This window comes from Saccopteryx leptura, chromosome 1 (assembly GCF_036850995.1).
Source record: "Saccopteryx leptura isolate mSacLep1 chromosome 1, mSacLep1_pri_phased_curated, whole genome shotgun sequence".
Taxonomy (NCBI): Eukaryota; Metazoa; Chordata; class Mammalia; order Chiroptera; family Emballonuridae; genus Saccopteryx; species Saccopteryx leptura.
In genome coordinates this window covers 387,437,710-387,453,823 of record NC_089503.1, presented here as the reverse complement: position 1 = coordinate 387,453,823, position 16,114 = coordinate 387,437,710, and the positions used below count along the sequence as shown (strand labels likewise).

At 51.8% G+C, this 16,114-nt stretch overlaps 1 protein-coding gene, 1 long non-coding RNA gene and 2 other non-coding genes across 4 annotated transcripts; 1 reads left to right on the top strand and 3 right to left on the bottom strand.

Moving 5' to 3' along the window:
• The first annotated feature begins 282 nt into the window (after positions 1–282).
• NEU1 (neuraminidase 1) lies at positions 283–4,355 on the top strand. Its single transcript, XM_066359773.1, has 6 exons — positions 283–551; positions 897–1,089; positions 2,197–2,459; positions 2,993–3,175; positions 3,345–3,567; positions 3,658–4,355. The coding sequence occupies exons 1-6, from the start codon at positions 390–392 to the stop codon at positions 3,882–3,884; spliced, it is 1,251 nt and encodes a 416-aa protein (XP_066215870.1). The 5' UTR covers positions 283–389; the 3' UTR covers positions 3,885–4,355.
• Positions 4,356–6,572: 2,217 nt separating this feature from the next.
• Positions 6,573–8,130, bottom strand: LOC136389621 (uncharacterized). Its single transcript, XR_010748329.1, has 5 exons — positions 8,045–8,130; positions 7,825–7,863; positions 7,568–7,606; positions 7,005–7,165; positions 6,573–6,795 (listed from the first exon to the last, which is right to left on the bottom strand). It is a non-coding gene; the product is annotated as an uncharacterized lncRNA (long non-coding RNA).
• Positions 7,252–7,318, bottom strand: LOC136389793 (small nucleolar RNA SNORD52). The gene has a single exon (XR_010748365.1). It is a non-coding gene; the product is annotated as a small nucleolar RNA SNORD52 (small nucleolar RNA).
• On the bottom strand, positions 7,709–7,772 carry LOC136389798 (small nucleolar RNA SNORD48). Its single transcript, XR_010748370.1, has one exon. It is a non-coding gene; the product is annotated as a small nucleolar RNA SNORD48 (small nucleolar RNA).
• Positions 8,131–16,114: the final 7,984 nt, after the last annotated feature.

The window sequence follows — 16,114 nt, the reverse complement described above, 5'->3', positions numbered from 1 at the left end:
TAAAAGAAACCGAAGGATCTGGTCAGGGCCCCCGCCTGGCGCTTTAAGATAAGACCCGCCCTCACAACGCTCCTCAGCTGCTGCGACCAATCAAAAGGCTTCTGAAGAAGCGCCCGGCTCATTCCAGCCAGTACGTTTCCCGCCTGGGTCACGCGCTCCGGGCCTTCAAAGGGAACCAATAGGAGGGCTAGTTCAGAGACGCGGAGGGGCCACGTAGGGGAAATCTCAGTGTCCCTGGCCAATCAGAGTGCGGAAGTCCAGCGGGGCGGCTGGGGGTGTGTGACACCTGAGTGGTTAAGGGGTCCGGGTCAGGTGATTGTCGCCGGCCCGGGTTAACGTCCTGGGTCCCGGGTCGAGCTTACCGGGGTCGAGCACGCCGCGGGGGAGACATGCCAGAGGAGCGCCCCGGCGCAGTGCTCCCGGGCGGACGTGGGGGACCGCGGATGCCGGGGTTCGGGGCGGCCTGTCGGGTTCGGGCGTCCGCCGCGATCCTCCCGCTGCTGTTGTCCGCGGCGGCCTTCGGGGCCCGGGCAGGGAACGACCTCAGCCTGGTGAGTGGCCCCCCGCCGGCCCCGCGAGGCTCCGGCCCCGTCCCGTCCACCGGCTCCCGGCCCCTCGCCGTCCTGAGGCCCCCTGGCCCTTCACCTCCTTCGGGCTTCGTCCTTCTTCCCCTTCGGAACCCCTGGAAGCCCCTCCGCCGCCCCGACCCCCGGCTTTTCTCCCAACTCCGCTCTCCGTTCCCCTGCCTTGTTCCAGGACCCCCGGCTCCCAGGCGAGAGCCCCGTCACCCTGCGTCTCCCGGGGGAACCTGCCCCGGAGCCGCTGCTCACCCGTCCGGACGGACACCCCCCCCAAGTCCGGCATGTCCGCGTTGACCCTTCCTGCTCCCGCCGCAGGTGCAGCCGCTGCTGACCATGGAGCAGTTGCTGTGGGTGAGCGGGAGGCAGATCGGCTCCGTGGACACCTTCCGCATCCCTCTCATCACGGCCACGCCGCGGGGCACTCTTCTCGCCTTTGCCGAGGCCAGGAAGATGTCCACCTCGGATGCGGGGGCCAAGTTCATCGCGCTGCGGAGGTCCATCGACCAGGGTAGGAAGAGGCCTGGGTGGCAGGAGCTGCTGCTACGTTTGAAGGGGTGGTGGGGAGCCAGCCTGACCTGCCCGAGTGCTTCTAGGGATGGGGGACTTAGAGGGCTGGAGGCCTGAGTCACTCACTGAGAGGGGGACAGGGAAGCTAAGGGGAGAAGGTGTCCAGGGCAGTGATCTGGAAATTGGGATAAGCGAGGCGTTGGACATTCATTCAAACATATATCCAGCACTTACTGTATGTCCAGCACTGTTGTAGGTTCTGTGAATAGTTATATAAAACAAAAACAAGACAGTGGTCCTGGCCGGTTGGCTCAGTGATGGAGCTTCGGCCAGGCCTGTGGAAGTCCTGGGTTCGATTCCCAGCCAGGGCACACAGGAGAAGCGTCCATCTGCTTCTCCACCCTTCCCCCTCTCCTTCCTCTGTCTCTCTCTTCCCCTCCTGCAGCCAAGGCTCCACTGGAGCAAAGTTTGCCAGGGCGCTGAAGATGGCTTTATGGTCTCTGCCTCAGGTGCTAGAATGGCTCCAGTTGCAACAAAGCAACGCCCCAGATGGGCTGAGCATCGACCCCGGTGGGCATGCCGGGTGGATCCCGGTCGGGTACATACGGGAGTCTGTCTGACTGCCTCCCCGCTTCCAACTTCAGAATAATAGCAAAAAAAAAAAAAAAAAAAAATGCCTGCCTTTGCAGCCCTTACATGCTACTGCGGGGAGACAGACAAGAAGCGTAATAAACACCTACACATAGTTTTTGTGTCGGGAGATGACAAATGCCGTGGTGAAACCTAAAACAGGGCAAGAGGTATGGGCAGTGCCCGAGTTTGACTGCAGTTTTTGGCACGTGCCGTTTGAACAAAGACAGGAAGGAGTGAGAGTGAGCCTGGAGGAAGAGTGTGCCGGGCAAATGTGCGCACCTTGAGGAGCAGGGAGGAGCTTGTGTGGAGTGCGTGCAGAATGGTTCTGGGGGAAGAGGTTAGGAGGGGTCGATCCTGTAGGCCCCCGGGGCCCTTGTACGGCCCTGGGTCCCTGGCAGGAGGTGAAGGTTACAGGGAGTGGTGGGAAGGGCACCTCCAGAGGGCTCACCCTGGGTTTCTTCCTCGTTCTCTGTAGGCAGCACGTGGTCCCCCACAGCATTCATTGTGGACGATGGGGAGACACCCGACGGGCTGAACCTGGGGGCCGTGGTGTGCGATGCTGAGACCAGGGTGGTGTTCCTGTTCTACTCCCTCTGCGCCCACAAGGCTGGCTGCCCGGTGGCCTCCACCATGTTGGTGTGGAGCAAGGATGACGGTGTTTCCTGGAGCCCGCCCCGGAACCTCTCCTTGGACATCGGCACCGAGATGTTTGCCCCCGGCCCAGGCTCTGGCATTCAGGTCTCTGTCCTGAGATGGGTGGAGAGCCCCAAACATGCCCCAAAATGGACCCCTTCCCAAGAAGAAGACTCTACAAAGTTGGAGTTCCTGTCTTAGACGGGATCCCTTGGAAGAAAGGAATATCCTGGGAGGCGTGGAAGGTGAACTTCCCTCTTGGTAGTTGAGAGCAGGTCTGCAAATTAGGTAAAAGACACCCCTTGCTTTGGGCAGACACAAGCCTGTGCCCTGGTGTCAGCTTGGTGAGTGAGCACCCCAAGTGTAAGAGGAAGTTCCCATCCACCCCTGTGGTGAGGCCCCCTGTCCTGTGCACAGCCTGTCCAGCATGGGTCCTAGATGCCCCAAAGGAGCTTCTTCTGCAGAAGAGCTTCTTAGGTCAGGCTGTGGCTCTCTGTGAGATCCGTGTGGGACTCTCGGCACGCCAGGACAGAACTGATGGACTGCGGGTCTTCACACAGGAGGCAGGAGGTGGTGGGTTTCCTCTTCGGCCTCGGAGCCCCACAGCGGCTCCTGTGACACGGCTCCTTCTCCCACAGAAACAGCGGGAGCCGCGGAAGGGTCGGCTCATCGTGTGTGGCCACGGGACCCTGGAGCGGGATGGGGTCTTCTGCCTCCTTAGCGATGACCACGGAGCCTCCTGGCGCTACGGCAGCGGGATCAGCGGCATCCCCTATGGCCAGCCCAAGCGGGAAAACGATTTCAACCCCGATGAGTGCCAGGTCAGGCGTCCCTGGGCTGCTTCCCGCCCACATCACCTGCCCTGTCCCCCAGAACGCCGGTTCATCCCCAAGCCAGGGTCTGGCTCCCAAACGCCTGCCGCCAGCCTGGCTCCCTCGGGGAGAGGCCCCTCCTCCCTGAGTCCTCCCAGAGCCTGTTCTCTCTCCTCAGCCCTACGAGCTCCCAGACGGCTCAGTTGTCATCAACGCCCGGAACCAGAACAACTATCACTGCCACTGCCGCATTGTCATCCGCAGCCACGACGCCTGCGACACGCTGAGGCCCCGCGATGTGACCTTCGACCCTGAGCTCGTGGACCCTGTGGTCGCTGCAGGAGCTGTGGCCACCAGTTCTGGCATCGTCTTCTTCTCCAACCCGGCGCATCCGGAGTTCCGTGAGTGTCCTTCAGGCGGGTGGCGGGTGGCCTGTTGTCCAGAGGAGGTCTGGGCAGAGACCCCAACCCTGACTCTCCCGCCGTCCCCAGGCGTGAACTTGACCCTGCGCTGGAGCCTCAGCAACGGGACCTCGTGGAGGAAAGAGACGGTCCAGCTCTGGCCGGGGCCCAGCGGCTACTCGTCGCTGGCCGCGCTGGAGAGCGGCGTCGGCGCAGCGGAGCAGGCCCCGCAACTCTTCGTCCTGTACGAGAAGGGCCGGGCCCGGTACACGGAGAGCATCTCCCTGGCCAGAGTCAGTGTGTACGGGACGCTGTGAGCCGCACACCTGCTGCGGAGGCCTGGGCTCAGCCTCCGGGACTGCGGGCCTGCAGGTGCCGGGACGGCCGGGAAGACGGTCCCAACGTCCTGCAGACTTGAGCCCTGTGCACAATGCACTTTTCTTCAACTGGGAAATCAATCACTCCGTGAGGACTGGGAGCCTGAAATCTACCACACAGGAAGTCCCACCCACCCGCCCCCACGGGGGTGGCCCTGCCCTCTGCCCTCACGGGACAGTGGTGGCCCTCTTCCTGGGCGGGGCTGGGGCCGTATAGACCCGAGTAACTGAACTCAGGGACTTGCGGAGGGCCGAGCTTCCTCTCGGAGGTAAGAGTGGCTTTGCAGACGGTTAGCAAAGGGCCCGTTTGCTCTCAGGGAAAGGGACCCCACGCACCACGGACCAGGACTATTTATGGATCAAATGTTTATAACGCAATGTTATTAATGAAGGAAAATAAACATATCAGAGTCTGGGGTCCTGTCAGTGCCGGTCTCACATCTGTGTCCCTCCTGTCACCATGGGTCTGGGGACATGCTCGGTGGGGGAATCAACAGTGACAGGTGACAGGAGAAAACAGCACCTGCACCCTACAGCACACGTTGGGAAAAGGACCCGGGTAGCCTCAGGTGAGTGGGACAACAGCCACAGCTTTCCTCCCGATGGAAACACGCCTGGACGAGACGGTGACCAGGCGGTGGCACAGTGGATGGAGCGTCGGACTGGGGCACGGAGGACCCAGGTCCAAAACCTCAAGGTTGCAGGCTTGAGTGCGGGCTCGTCTGGCTCAGGCCCAAAGGCCGCGGGCTTGAAGCCCAGGATCGCTGACTTGAGCAAGGGGTTACTCGGTCTGCTGTAGCCCCACAGTCGCGGCACATATGAGAAAGCAATCAATGAACTAAGGAGCTGCAACAAAGAATTGCTGCTTCTCATCTCTCTCTCTCCTTTCCTGTCCCTATCTACCCCTCTTGCAAAAAAAAAAAAAAAAAAAATGCCTTTCACAGAAAGGGATGACGGCCACATTCATTTGCAGTTAGAAGTTTGACTTTCAACTGCTTCTCTAGGGAATAAGATAATTTATTACCTGATGGAAGAAGGGGGGTGTGTGAAAAACCTGACCTGAGGTGGCGCAGTGGATGGAGTGTCAACCTGGAGTGCTGAGGTCGCCAACTTGAGTGTGGGGTCATCGACAGGATCCCAATGTCTCTGGCTTGAGCCCAAAGGGTCACTGGCTCAGTTTGAGGTCCCCAGTCAAGGCACACATGAGAAGCAAATCAATGAACTAAAGTGACACAATTAGGAATTGATGCTTCTTTCTGCCTTCCTGTCTCTCACTAAAAAAAAGTAGCTTAAATAACCCCATGTACCAGACATATAGTTTTTTTTTAAAGAGACGTACACTTTTTATCTTTTTTACAAAGACAGAGAGTCAGAGAGAAAGATAGATAGGGACAGACAGGAACGGAGAGAGATGAGAAGCACCAATCATTAGTTTTTTGTTGCGCGCTGCAACACCTTAGTTGTTCATTGATTGCTTTCTCATATGTGCCTTGACCGTGGGCCTTCAGCAGACCGAGTAACCCCTTGCTGGAGCCAGCGACCTTGGGTCCAAGCTGGTGAGTTTTGCTCAAACCAGATTAGCCCGCGCTCAAGCTGGTAACCTCAGGGTCTCAAACCTGGATCCTCCGCATCCCAGCCCAATGCTCTATCCACTGTGCCACCACCTGATCAGGCCCAAAACATGTAGTTTCAACAGTTATCAACATATTGCCACATTGCTTCTTCTGATCTTTTTATTTTTTTTAAATCCATTATTAGAGAAGGGGGGAAGGAGCAGGAAGCATCAACTCCCATATGAGCCTTGCCCAGGCAAGCCCAGGGTTTCAAACCAGCGCCCTCAGTGTTCCAGGTCGACACTTTATCAACAGTGCCACCACAGGTCAGCCCCATTCCTTTTTCAATTAAATATTTTAACTTACTGTGTTAACATAATGTTCCTTTCTTTTGCTGAAGTGTTTTAAAGCAAACCCCAGACTTCATGACATTCACTCCCTTTTTTTGACAGGGAGACGAGCCAGCCACCATTGGAGTCATGTCATGATTGCACTCAAGCCAGCGACCCCACATTCTAGCCAGTTAGCCCGCGCTCAAGCTGGCGACCTCAGTGTTCCATGCCAAAACTGTCTGCTGTGCCACCACTGGTCAGGCTGCATCTCATTCTTTCAGAATCCAATAAAAATCTACACATTGCAATTATTGATTTTGGAAAGAATGGGAAGCAGAAAAACATCTATGTGTTGCTCCACTTATGCGTACATTGGTTGATTCTTGTGCCTTAAACAAGGATCAATCTACCTTAACATATTAGGACACTTGAACCAACTGAGCAACCTGGCCAGGGCTACACATTGCACTTTTAAGTCAATGGCATAATCTTAGTTTTCTGTACATACCTATCAAGAGGTACAGGTAGATGTCAACTATAATGCTCCTTCACTGGTGGTTACTACCTTCCTTCCACTTCCCCAAATCTTTTTTGAGAAAAAACCCAGGAACACAGATCTGTTCCTGTATGTGCGCTAACCAGGGATCAAACCGGCAACCTCTGGACTAATGCTGGAGCTCTACCTGGCCAGGGACCTAGATCTTTTTGAACCATCTTGTTTTCATTGAAATCAAAGAATACACTTTATTTGCTTTAATATATTTTATTGGAATCCTTTCAAGAAGAGCAACTGCTTGTCTAAGACGGGGATAAAGACATGAAAGGTGATGGATTTTGAGCACTTCCCTCCCCAAATTTGAGTTTTTCTCCTCCGTTGACAGCTGTTTGCACTGGCAAATGCAGGAAAGATTTAAGTTGGGATCTGCCCAACATGAAATAGAAAGCATCCTTTCTGTCAGCAAAACCCTGAAATGTTATAAAAGGAGTATGTATTAGAACCATACCGGCAATCGCCATTTAAACATAAAGCTGGGTGGGCGGGGAGTTGCCACAGAGGGTAGAGAGAGACAGAGTGGGTAAGATAGTTTCTAAAATCCTCAGAAAAAGGCTCTGAGGCCAGGCCAACCAGGTCACCACTACCACTCTGGGGCTGGAAGAACCACCAGCACACTCACCACAGTAGCCAGAGCTCTTGTCACAGCCTGAAGTAGCAGGAAGCATCCGAGGCATCCATCCCGGCCACCTCAACAGGAGTCCCCGAGTCGTTCAGTCACCAGGGTGGCGGTGACTGAAGGGACACTGTCCCTGGCTAAGCTTCTACAGCCCATGCTAGAAACTTGAAAACAGGACAACCAATGAGAAGCCGAGTTACTGCTCTCCCATTCACCCTCCGCAGAGACCCCAACGTCCAGTCCCCCAGATGAGTCAGAGTTTAGTTTTGACATCAGAACCAGCGTCAGAGACTCTAGTCTGAGAAATCATCATTCCCAATTTAGGGAGACCCGGATCAAAGGGAGCCATTCTGGGAAGGAGTCTAGCACAGCCAGAGACACACAAAGATGGGTAGTTTGAGAGCAGAAAGTAAGAATTAGAGTGTCCCTTGGAAAATTACCAGTTGAAATATTTAAACTGATGTGTGTTTTCATTATCAAGCAGGCAGACTCCCTCGTGCTCCATTAAAGAGCTTTTGATCAGAAGGTCAGAAAGGTTACCCTGCGCGCTCACACTTAACACCCACCTTTCTTCAAGGCTCACACACCAGTGGATCCTTTACACCCTTTAATAAAGCAACGAGACACAAGAATAAGTGATTAGTAAGGGTTCTTGGCCATCAACTTTTCCCGATACTAATAGTGGATCCCTGCCGGGGGAGGGAGGCGGTCAGCGCGCTGCGGTGATGGCGTCAGCGAAGACACTCAGAGTCACCTGGAGTCATCATCACCCTGCCCTACCCCACGGCGACCGTAGCCACTCCATTCCGCACAATCCACTCACCTTCGTGGCGCTGCAGACCCGCCTGCGAACATCAAGGGCCTGGAAAGAAAGCAGTGAGTCAGCCAAGGCCGGGACGGCTGCAGCCGGGCCCCCTAGACCCCGGGCTGGGTCAGTTCCAAGCAGTGGCGTCACGCAGACATCAGAAACTCTAGTCTGTAATGGTAACTCATCCTGCTCAGCCCAACACTGCGGTCCCTCACCCAGCAGGGCCCCGAGGTACCTTCCCGCGGGCAGCGGTGCGGAGAAGGCCGAGGCGCCGGGGACCGCCAGCACCCCCTCCTTCGGGGACGGGTTGCCACGCACAGCGCGCGGAACCTTGACGCAAACCATCGCAGCTCCTCGCTCAAAGAGACCCTCCGCCGCCGGGCCGGGCTATTTATAGTGGCGTGAGATCGGGGGCCTGACGGCTGTAGCTGTCTTCTTAGATGCCTGTTTCAACTAGCGATATGTCCCCCCTTGTTCAAACGAGACTAAACAAAGTGAAAGGGAGGCCCTCAGTGAATGTTTTACACTCTCCTGGGCAACCACTCGGAGATATTTTCTGAATTTTGAAAAATAACACAGGGCACCGGACGGGCCAGGCGAGAGAAAGTCCCCGGCGCCAGCCGCTTGCGCGCGCAGCTGCAGGCTCGCGTGGTCCGCTCTGGTGCCGTTCATGGTTCCTGGACCGCTTCGTTGTCCTCGCCCGGCCCCGCTGGGGGTCCAGGGACTGTCACCCCGCTCCATCGAGCGAGCGAAATCTGACTTCGCAAGCTCACTGGAGCCTGCAGACCTGTCAGGCACATTAAGCATCATCTTTTGTTTTGTTTTTAATGTTACTGGTGTAACTGACTACAATGAACACGTGTTTAAACTACATAATTTGATGTCTTTATAAACCATTCTAACCTTTTTAAAAATTGATTTATTTTTCTTTTTATTTCTTCATTTTTTATTTTTCCGTAGTGAGAAGCGGGAGGCAGAAAGACGGATTCCCGCACGCACCCGACCGGGATCCACCGGGCATGCCCACCAGGGGGTGATGCTCTGCCCATCTGGGGTGTCGCTCTGTTGCAACCAGAGCCATTCTAGCGCCTGAGGCAGAGGCCACAGAGCCATCCTCAGCGCCTGGGCCAACTTTGCTCCAATGGAGCCTTGGCTGCGGGAGGGGAAGAGAGAGACAGAGAGGAAGGAGAGGGGGAAGGGTGGAGAAGCAGATGGACGCTTCTCCTGTGTACCCTGGCCAGGAATCGAATCTGGGACTTCCACACGCTGGGCCAATGCTCTACCGCTGAGCCAACTGCCCAGGGCTTTTTTTTTTTTTTTTTTTTAATGTTTAGAGAGGAAGGGAGAGAGACAGGGACAGACATGAAGAGAGAGATGAGAAGCATCAACTCATAATTGAGGCACTTTAGTTGTTCATTGATTGCTTTCTCATCTGTGCCTTAACCCAGTGGTCCCCAACCTTTTTTGGGCCACGGACCAGTTTAATATCAGAAAGTATTTTCACGGACCGCCTTTAGGGTGGGATGGATAAATGCACAAAATAAAATTATGTGACCGACGTAAAAACTGTGGTATTTTTAAATATAATTGTCAAACTTACGAGACAAGCTTCAAGAGTGAGTCTTAGACGGATGTAACAGAGGGAATCTGGTCATTTTTAAAAAATAAAACATCGTTCAGACTTAAATATAAATAAAACGAAAATAATGTAAGTTATTTATTCTTTCTCTGCGGACCAGTACCGGTCTGCAGCCCGGGGGTTGGGGACCACTGCCTTAACCGAGCGCTCCAGCTGAGCCAGTGACCCCTTGCGACCATGGGGTCATGTCTATGATTTACGCTCAAGCTGGCAACTGCCCACACTAAAGCCAGCCATCTCCAGGTCCCAACCTGAGTCCTCAGTGTCCCAGGACACCACTCCATCCACTGCGCCACCTCCTGGTCAGGTGAATATCATCTGTTTGATCTGTTTCGCAATCTCTGCACATTGGGACAATGCTCCAACCAACAGAGTTATCTGGCCAGGGTAACCATTCTAACCTTTTTTAAGTGTACTCTTCATTAGTGTTAAATATATTCACAGTGTTGTGTAACCGACCTCCATAACTTTTTTCATCTTGCAAATGAAACTATACCCATTAAACAACTCCCCAGTCCTTCTTCATGTCCTTTTTTTAAAAAAAGAAGAATTGTCCTTTTTATTTAATTTTTCTTAATTTATTTTTTTACAGAGAGAGAGGGATAGACAGGGACAGACAGACAGGAATGGAGAGATGAGAAGCATCAATCATTAGTTTTTCATTGCGCATTGCAACACCTTAGTTCATTGATTGCTTTCTCATATGTGCCTTGACCGCAGGCCCTCAGCAGACCGAGTAACCCCTTGCTGGACCCAGCGACCTTGGGTTTAAGCTGGTGAGATTTTGCTCAAACCAGATGAGCCCGCACTTAAGCTGGCGACCTTGGGGTCTCGAACCTGGGTCCTCTGCATCCCAGTCTGATGCTCTATCCATTGCACCACCACCTAGTCAGGCCTTTTTTTTTTTTTTAAAGAAGGATTGTCCTTTTTATTTTTTTATTTTATTTTATTTTATTTTACAGAGACAAAGAGAGGGATAGACAGGGACAGACAGACAGAAACGGAGAGATGAGAAGCATCAATCATTAGTTTTTTGTTTGTTTGTTTTTAAAGAAAACAAGGTGAGAAGCACTTTATTGGGGTTTTTTTGTTTTTATTTATTTATTTATTTATTCATTCATTTTTTAGAGAAGAGAGGGAGATACAGGGAGAGAAAGAGAGAGAGACAGAGAGAAAGAAGTGGGGAGGAGCTGGAAGCATCAACTCCCGTATGTGCCTTGACCAGGCAAGCCCAGGGTTTTGAACCAGCAACCTCAGCATTTCCAGGTCGACGCTTTATCCACTGCGCCACCACAGGTCAGGCAATCATTAGTTTTTCATTGCGCATTGCAACACCTTAGTTGTTCATTGATTGCCTTCTCATACATGCCTTGACCGCGGGCCTTCAGCAGACCAAGTAACCCCTTGCTCAAGCCAGCAACCTTGGGCTCAAGCCGGTGAGCTTTTGCTCAAACCAGATGAGCCTTGCTCATGCTGGCAACCTTGGGGTCTCGAACCTGGGTCTTCCGCATCCCAGTCCGATGCTCTATCCACTGCGCCACTGCCCGGTCAGGCTTCATGTCCTTTTATCAGCAGTGCATGGCCTGGGAGTTAGCCAAAAACAGTGAAAGTGTTCAGTACACTTTGAATAGCACTGCATGTAAGGTCGGGCTGAAAGCAAACTAATTGGAGTGGGTGGCAACAACCAGGCCCTACTCTCCCTGCACTAGTATTAGTTCTCAGAAATCTTCCCTAGTCATTTGCTCTTGGCCCTTAATCCATCTACTTGTATGTTATCCCAAATCCCACCAACCTGGATCCTTCTATACCCCATCATTTATAAACACGAGTGGTCTGATCTGTGGTGGTGCAGTGGATAGTGTCAACTGGATTGCTGAGGTTAATGGTTCGAAAAACTGGGCTAGTCCAGTCAAGGCACACACAAGAAGCAATTACTACAAGTTGATGCTTCCTATGCCCCGCCCCACTTTTCTCTATTCTCTCTCTAGAATCAATATAATAAAAAATCTAAAAAAAAAAAATTAAGGCTCTGGATGGTTGGCTCAGCAGTAGAGCGTCGATGCAATGTGTGGAAGTTCCGGGTTTGATTTCTGGTCAGGGCACACAGGAGAGGACACCATCTGTTTCTCCCCGCCTCCCTTCTCTTTCTTCTTCTCCCATAGCCATGGCTCGATTGATTCAAGCACGTTGGCCAGGGCACTGAGGATGGCTCTGTAGAGCCTCCACCTCAGGTGCTAAAAATAGCTTGGTTGTGAGTGGCCCCAGATGGGCAGAGCCTCAGCTCCAGACAGAGGTTGCTGGGTGGATCCCGGTTGGAGTGCATGCAAAGTCTATCATTCCTCTTCTCACTTAAGAAAAAAATTAAAAATTTAAAATAAAAATAAATGCAAGTGTTTTTTGGTAACATATCTTGGCATCTTTTCATTTTTGTTTTTAAGATTTTACTGATTAATTTTAGAGAGAGAGAGACAAAGGGGAGAAGCGGGAAGCATCAACTTATAGTTGCTTCCCATATGTGCCTTGCCCAGGACAGCCTGGGGTTTTGAACCAGCGACCTCAGCATTTCAAATCAATGCTTGATCCACCATCACAGGTCAGGCTCTTTACATCTTTTGAGAAAAAGCCACATATTAAGGGTTATTTGGGGGTTCCGAACCATATAAAAATCAGTCTCCATTTTCAGTCACATAATTTAGACATAGTAAGCATAGCATAAAATTTGGAAGAATGTGCCTGACCTGGGGTGGCGCAGTGGATAAAACATGGACCTGGAACACTGAGGTCATCGTTTCCACACCCCAGGCTTGCCTGGTCAGGGCACATATGGGGTTGATGCTTACTGCTCCTCCCACTCCCCCTCCTCCCTCCCTAAAATGAATAAATAAGATCTTTAAAAAAATATTTTGGAAGAATGCAATTGTGAGTACAGGAAACCTTCCAACAAAAAAATCTCTTGCCTGACCAGACGGTGGCGCAGTGGATAAAGCATCAGACTGGGATGCGGAAGGACCCAGGTTCGAGACCCTGAGGTCACCAGCTTGAGTGCGGACTCATCTGGTTTGAACAAAAAGCTCACCAGCTTGGACCCAAGGTCACTGACTCGAGCAAGGGGTTACTTGGTCTGCTGAAGGCCCGTTGTCAAGGCAAATATGAGAAAGCAATCAACGAACAACTAAGGTGTTGCAGCGCACAACAAAAAAACTAATGATTGGCCTGACCTGTGGTGGTGGCGCAGTGGATAAAGTGTCGACCTGGGAACGCTGAGGTCGCCGGTTCAAAACCCTAGGCTTGCCTGGCCAAGGCACATATGAGAGTTGATGCTTTCTGCTCTTCTCTCTCTCTCTCTCTCTCTCTGTCTGTCTCTCTCTAAAAACAAAACAAAACAAAAAAACCCCAAAAACTAATGATTGATGCTTCTCATCTCTCCATTCCTGTCTATCCCTTTCTCTTACTCTTTGTCTCTGTAAAAAAAAAAAAAAAAAATGTCTCTTCTTACCTGACAAGGTGGTAGCACAGTGGGTAGAGCGTCAACCTGGGATGCTGAGGACTCAAGTTCAAAACCATAGGTCGCCAGCTTGAGCATGAGGTCTCTGGCTTGTGTACAGAACAGTAGACATGATCCTAAGTCGATGCCTTGAGCTCAATGGTTGCTGGCTTGAAACCCAAGGTCGCAAGCTTCAGCAAGGGGTCACTGGCTCAAGTGGAGGCCCCCAGTCAAGGCACTTATGAAAAAACAATCAATGAACAAAGAAAGTGTCGCAAGCAACTAAGAGTTGATGCTCAGCTCTGGCCGGTTGGCTCAGTGGATAGAGCATCAGTCCAGTGTACGGACTTCATAGGTTCAGTTCCCATCAGGGCACACAAGAAAGGTGACCACCGGCTTCTCTCCCTCTTCCCCTCCCGCAGCCAGTGGCTTGGATAGATTGGTTCAATCAAGCTAGGCCCCAGGAGCTGAGGATGGGCTGGTCCCAGAGTCACCTCAGTATCCACTGCTAAAAACAGCTCAGTTGATTCTAGCATCCCCCCTGACCCGGGGTGGGGAGGGGGAGTGGTGTTTGCCACGTGGAGTGTATCTCCCCTCCTCTCACTTAAAAAAGAAAGATTTGCTGCTTCTCATCTCTCTCCCTGTTTGCCTCTGTCTCCCTCTCTTCTTTATTTTATTTTATTCATTTATTTATTTATTTTTGAATTTTTCCGAAGCTGGAAACCGGGAGGCAGTCAGACAGACTCCCGCATGCGCCCGAACAGGATCCGCCCGGCAAGCCCACCAGGGGGCGATGCTCTGCCCATCCTGGGGCATGGCTGTTGCATCCAGAGCCATTCTCAGTGCCTCAGCAAACTTTGCTCCAATGGAGCCTTGGCTGCAGGAGGGGAAGAGAGAGACAGAGAGGAAGGAGAGGGGGGAGGGGTGAAGAAGCAGATGGGCACTTCTCCTGTGTGCCCTGGCCGGGAATCGAACCCGGGAGTCCCGCACGCCAGGCTGACGCTCTACCACTGGGCGAACCGGCTAGGGCCTTTATTTTTTAATTCAGCAAGAAGCAGGGAAGCAGAGAGACAGATTCTTACATGCACCCAACAGGGATCCACCCAGCAAGCCCATCAGGGGGCGATGCTCTGCCCATGGAGGGTATTGCTCTGTTGCTCAGCAACTAAGCTCTTCTTGGTGCTTGAGGCAGAGGCCATGGAGCCTGAGGCCAAATCACTCCAACTGAGCCATGGCTGCAGGAGAAGAGGAGAGACAGAGAGAGAGAGAGAGAAGGGAAAGGGAGAGGGGTGAAGAAGCAGATGGGCACTTCTCCTGTGTGCCCTGACCGGGAATCGAACCTGGACATCCATATGCCAGGCCAATGCTCTACCACTGAGCCAACCAGAGAAGGCCTGCCTCCCTCTCAAAAAAAAAAAAAAAAAAAAAAAAAAATCTTCAAAGAATCCTGCAGTACTTTTTCTTTTTCTTTTCTTTTTTTTACAAAGACAGAGAGGGATAAATAGGGACAGACAGACAGGAATGGAGAGAGATGAGAAGCATCAATCATCAGTTTTTCATTGTGACACCTTAGTTGTTCATTGATTGCTTTCTCATATGTGCCTTGACCACAGGCCTTCAGCAGACTGAGTAACCACTTGCTCAAGCCAGCGACCTTGGGTTCAAGCTGGTGAGCTTTTTCCTCAAACCAGATGAGCCCACGCTCAAGCTGGCGACCCCGGGTCTCGAACCTGGGTCCTCAACCTCCCAGTCCAACGCTCTATTTACTGCACCACTGCCTGTACAGGCTAATTTAAAATATATATATAATCCTTTTAGAGAGAAGAGAGAGAAAAAAGAGGGGAAAAGAGGAGCAGGAAGCATCAACTCCCTTCTGTGCCTTGACCAGGCAAGCCCGGGACTTGGAAATAACATGACAACCTCAGCATTCTAGATCGATGCTTTATCCACTGCGCCACCACAGGACAGCACTCACTTATTTGATACATTTCTCTGGTGGCTTCCACCTGTGGCTGTTGTTGCAAAGTGATTTTGCTTCATGTTTCAGGATGTGTTATGTGTACAGAGAGGCAATGACATATTCTGAGGTTGCTTCCTTTTTTTTTTTTAATATTTTATTTTATTTAATCATTTTTAGAGAGGAGAGAGGGAGAGAGAGAGAGAGGGAGAAAGAGAGCAGGGGGGAGGAGCTGGAAGCATCAACTCCCATATGTGCCTTGACCAGGCAAGCCCAGGGTTTCGAACCGGCGACCTCAGCATTTCCAGGTCGACGCTTTACCCACTGTGCCACCACAGGTCAGGCCCTGAGGTTGCTTCCTAACTCACCACTTCTCTAACGAGGGAGTCATGAACTTAATTGGCTCAGACTCAGGAATTCTCTTTTCTGCTGTTATACTGCTGCCGGAGATGCTGTTACTATCCTCTCCCTAAGCTCTTATCGTTGTTGCTGCTGAGGCTGCCGCTGCCAGTGGGTCAGTCCTTTAACGCCTTTCCAGCCTTCAGGCTCCCACTTAAAGCAAGGAGTCCAGTACCAACAGCACCTGCTCCTGGAAGCAGATACCTACCTGCTCCCTCCCCACCTGTCCCTCCAAAAATACAATCCGGAGCAGCCTGAGGTGCAGTGTCTCCTCCACTTCAGTATCAGGGAAACTCAGCCACTCCCAGAGATTCTGAATTGGCACAAGGGAAGCCTGGAATCTGTATTACTTTTCTAGCCTTCCCAAATAATTCTAATAATGCCACTAGGTTGAAGAATCATAATTTGAATGGCTTGAAACAAAAGGATGCATTCCCTATGCTGCATTCAGTGTAGTCTATAATTATAGATCTCATTATGGTTCATCTCATTATGGTCTTGTGAATAGAATAACACAGGCCTGTAAATGGCCCAGTAACCAAAGAACTCTTACCCTAGTCCTTTTCCTTTACAAGCCTTTGAGGAGGGCTTCCTGTCTGTTGTCATTCCTAAACTGCTTGATTCCACAGAGGGTAATGTATTGAAAGATATAACATCGGATTTAAATTTCTTAGATTTTGGAGTATCTCCAGACTGTTTCTGGCAGGGACAGACTGGAATTCTCTCAGGCCAGAGGAAATGTTCCGGACATTAACTGTGAGCCAGGAAGAACCCCAGGTGAAGGGCTTTGTGGGAGGAAAGCCAACTTCCCTTACACCCCAGCTCT

Excerpts from the sequence above, each read along its gene's own strand:
- NEU1 (XM_066359773.1), top strand. The coding sequence starts at position 390 with ATGCCAGAGGAGCGCCCCGGCGCAGTGCTCCCGGGCGGACGTGGGGGA. Across the intron at positions 3,176-3,344 it reads TCAACCCCGATGAGTGCCAG|CCCTACGAGCTCCCAGACGG; the intron begins GTCAGGCGTCCC and ends CTCTCTCCTCAG. Across the intron at positions 3,568-3,657 it reads CCCGGCGCATCCGGAGTTCC|GCGTGAACTTGACCCTGCGC; the intron begins GTGAGTGTCCTT and ends CGCCGTCCCCAG.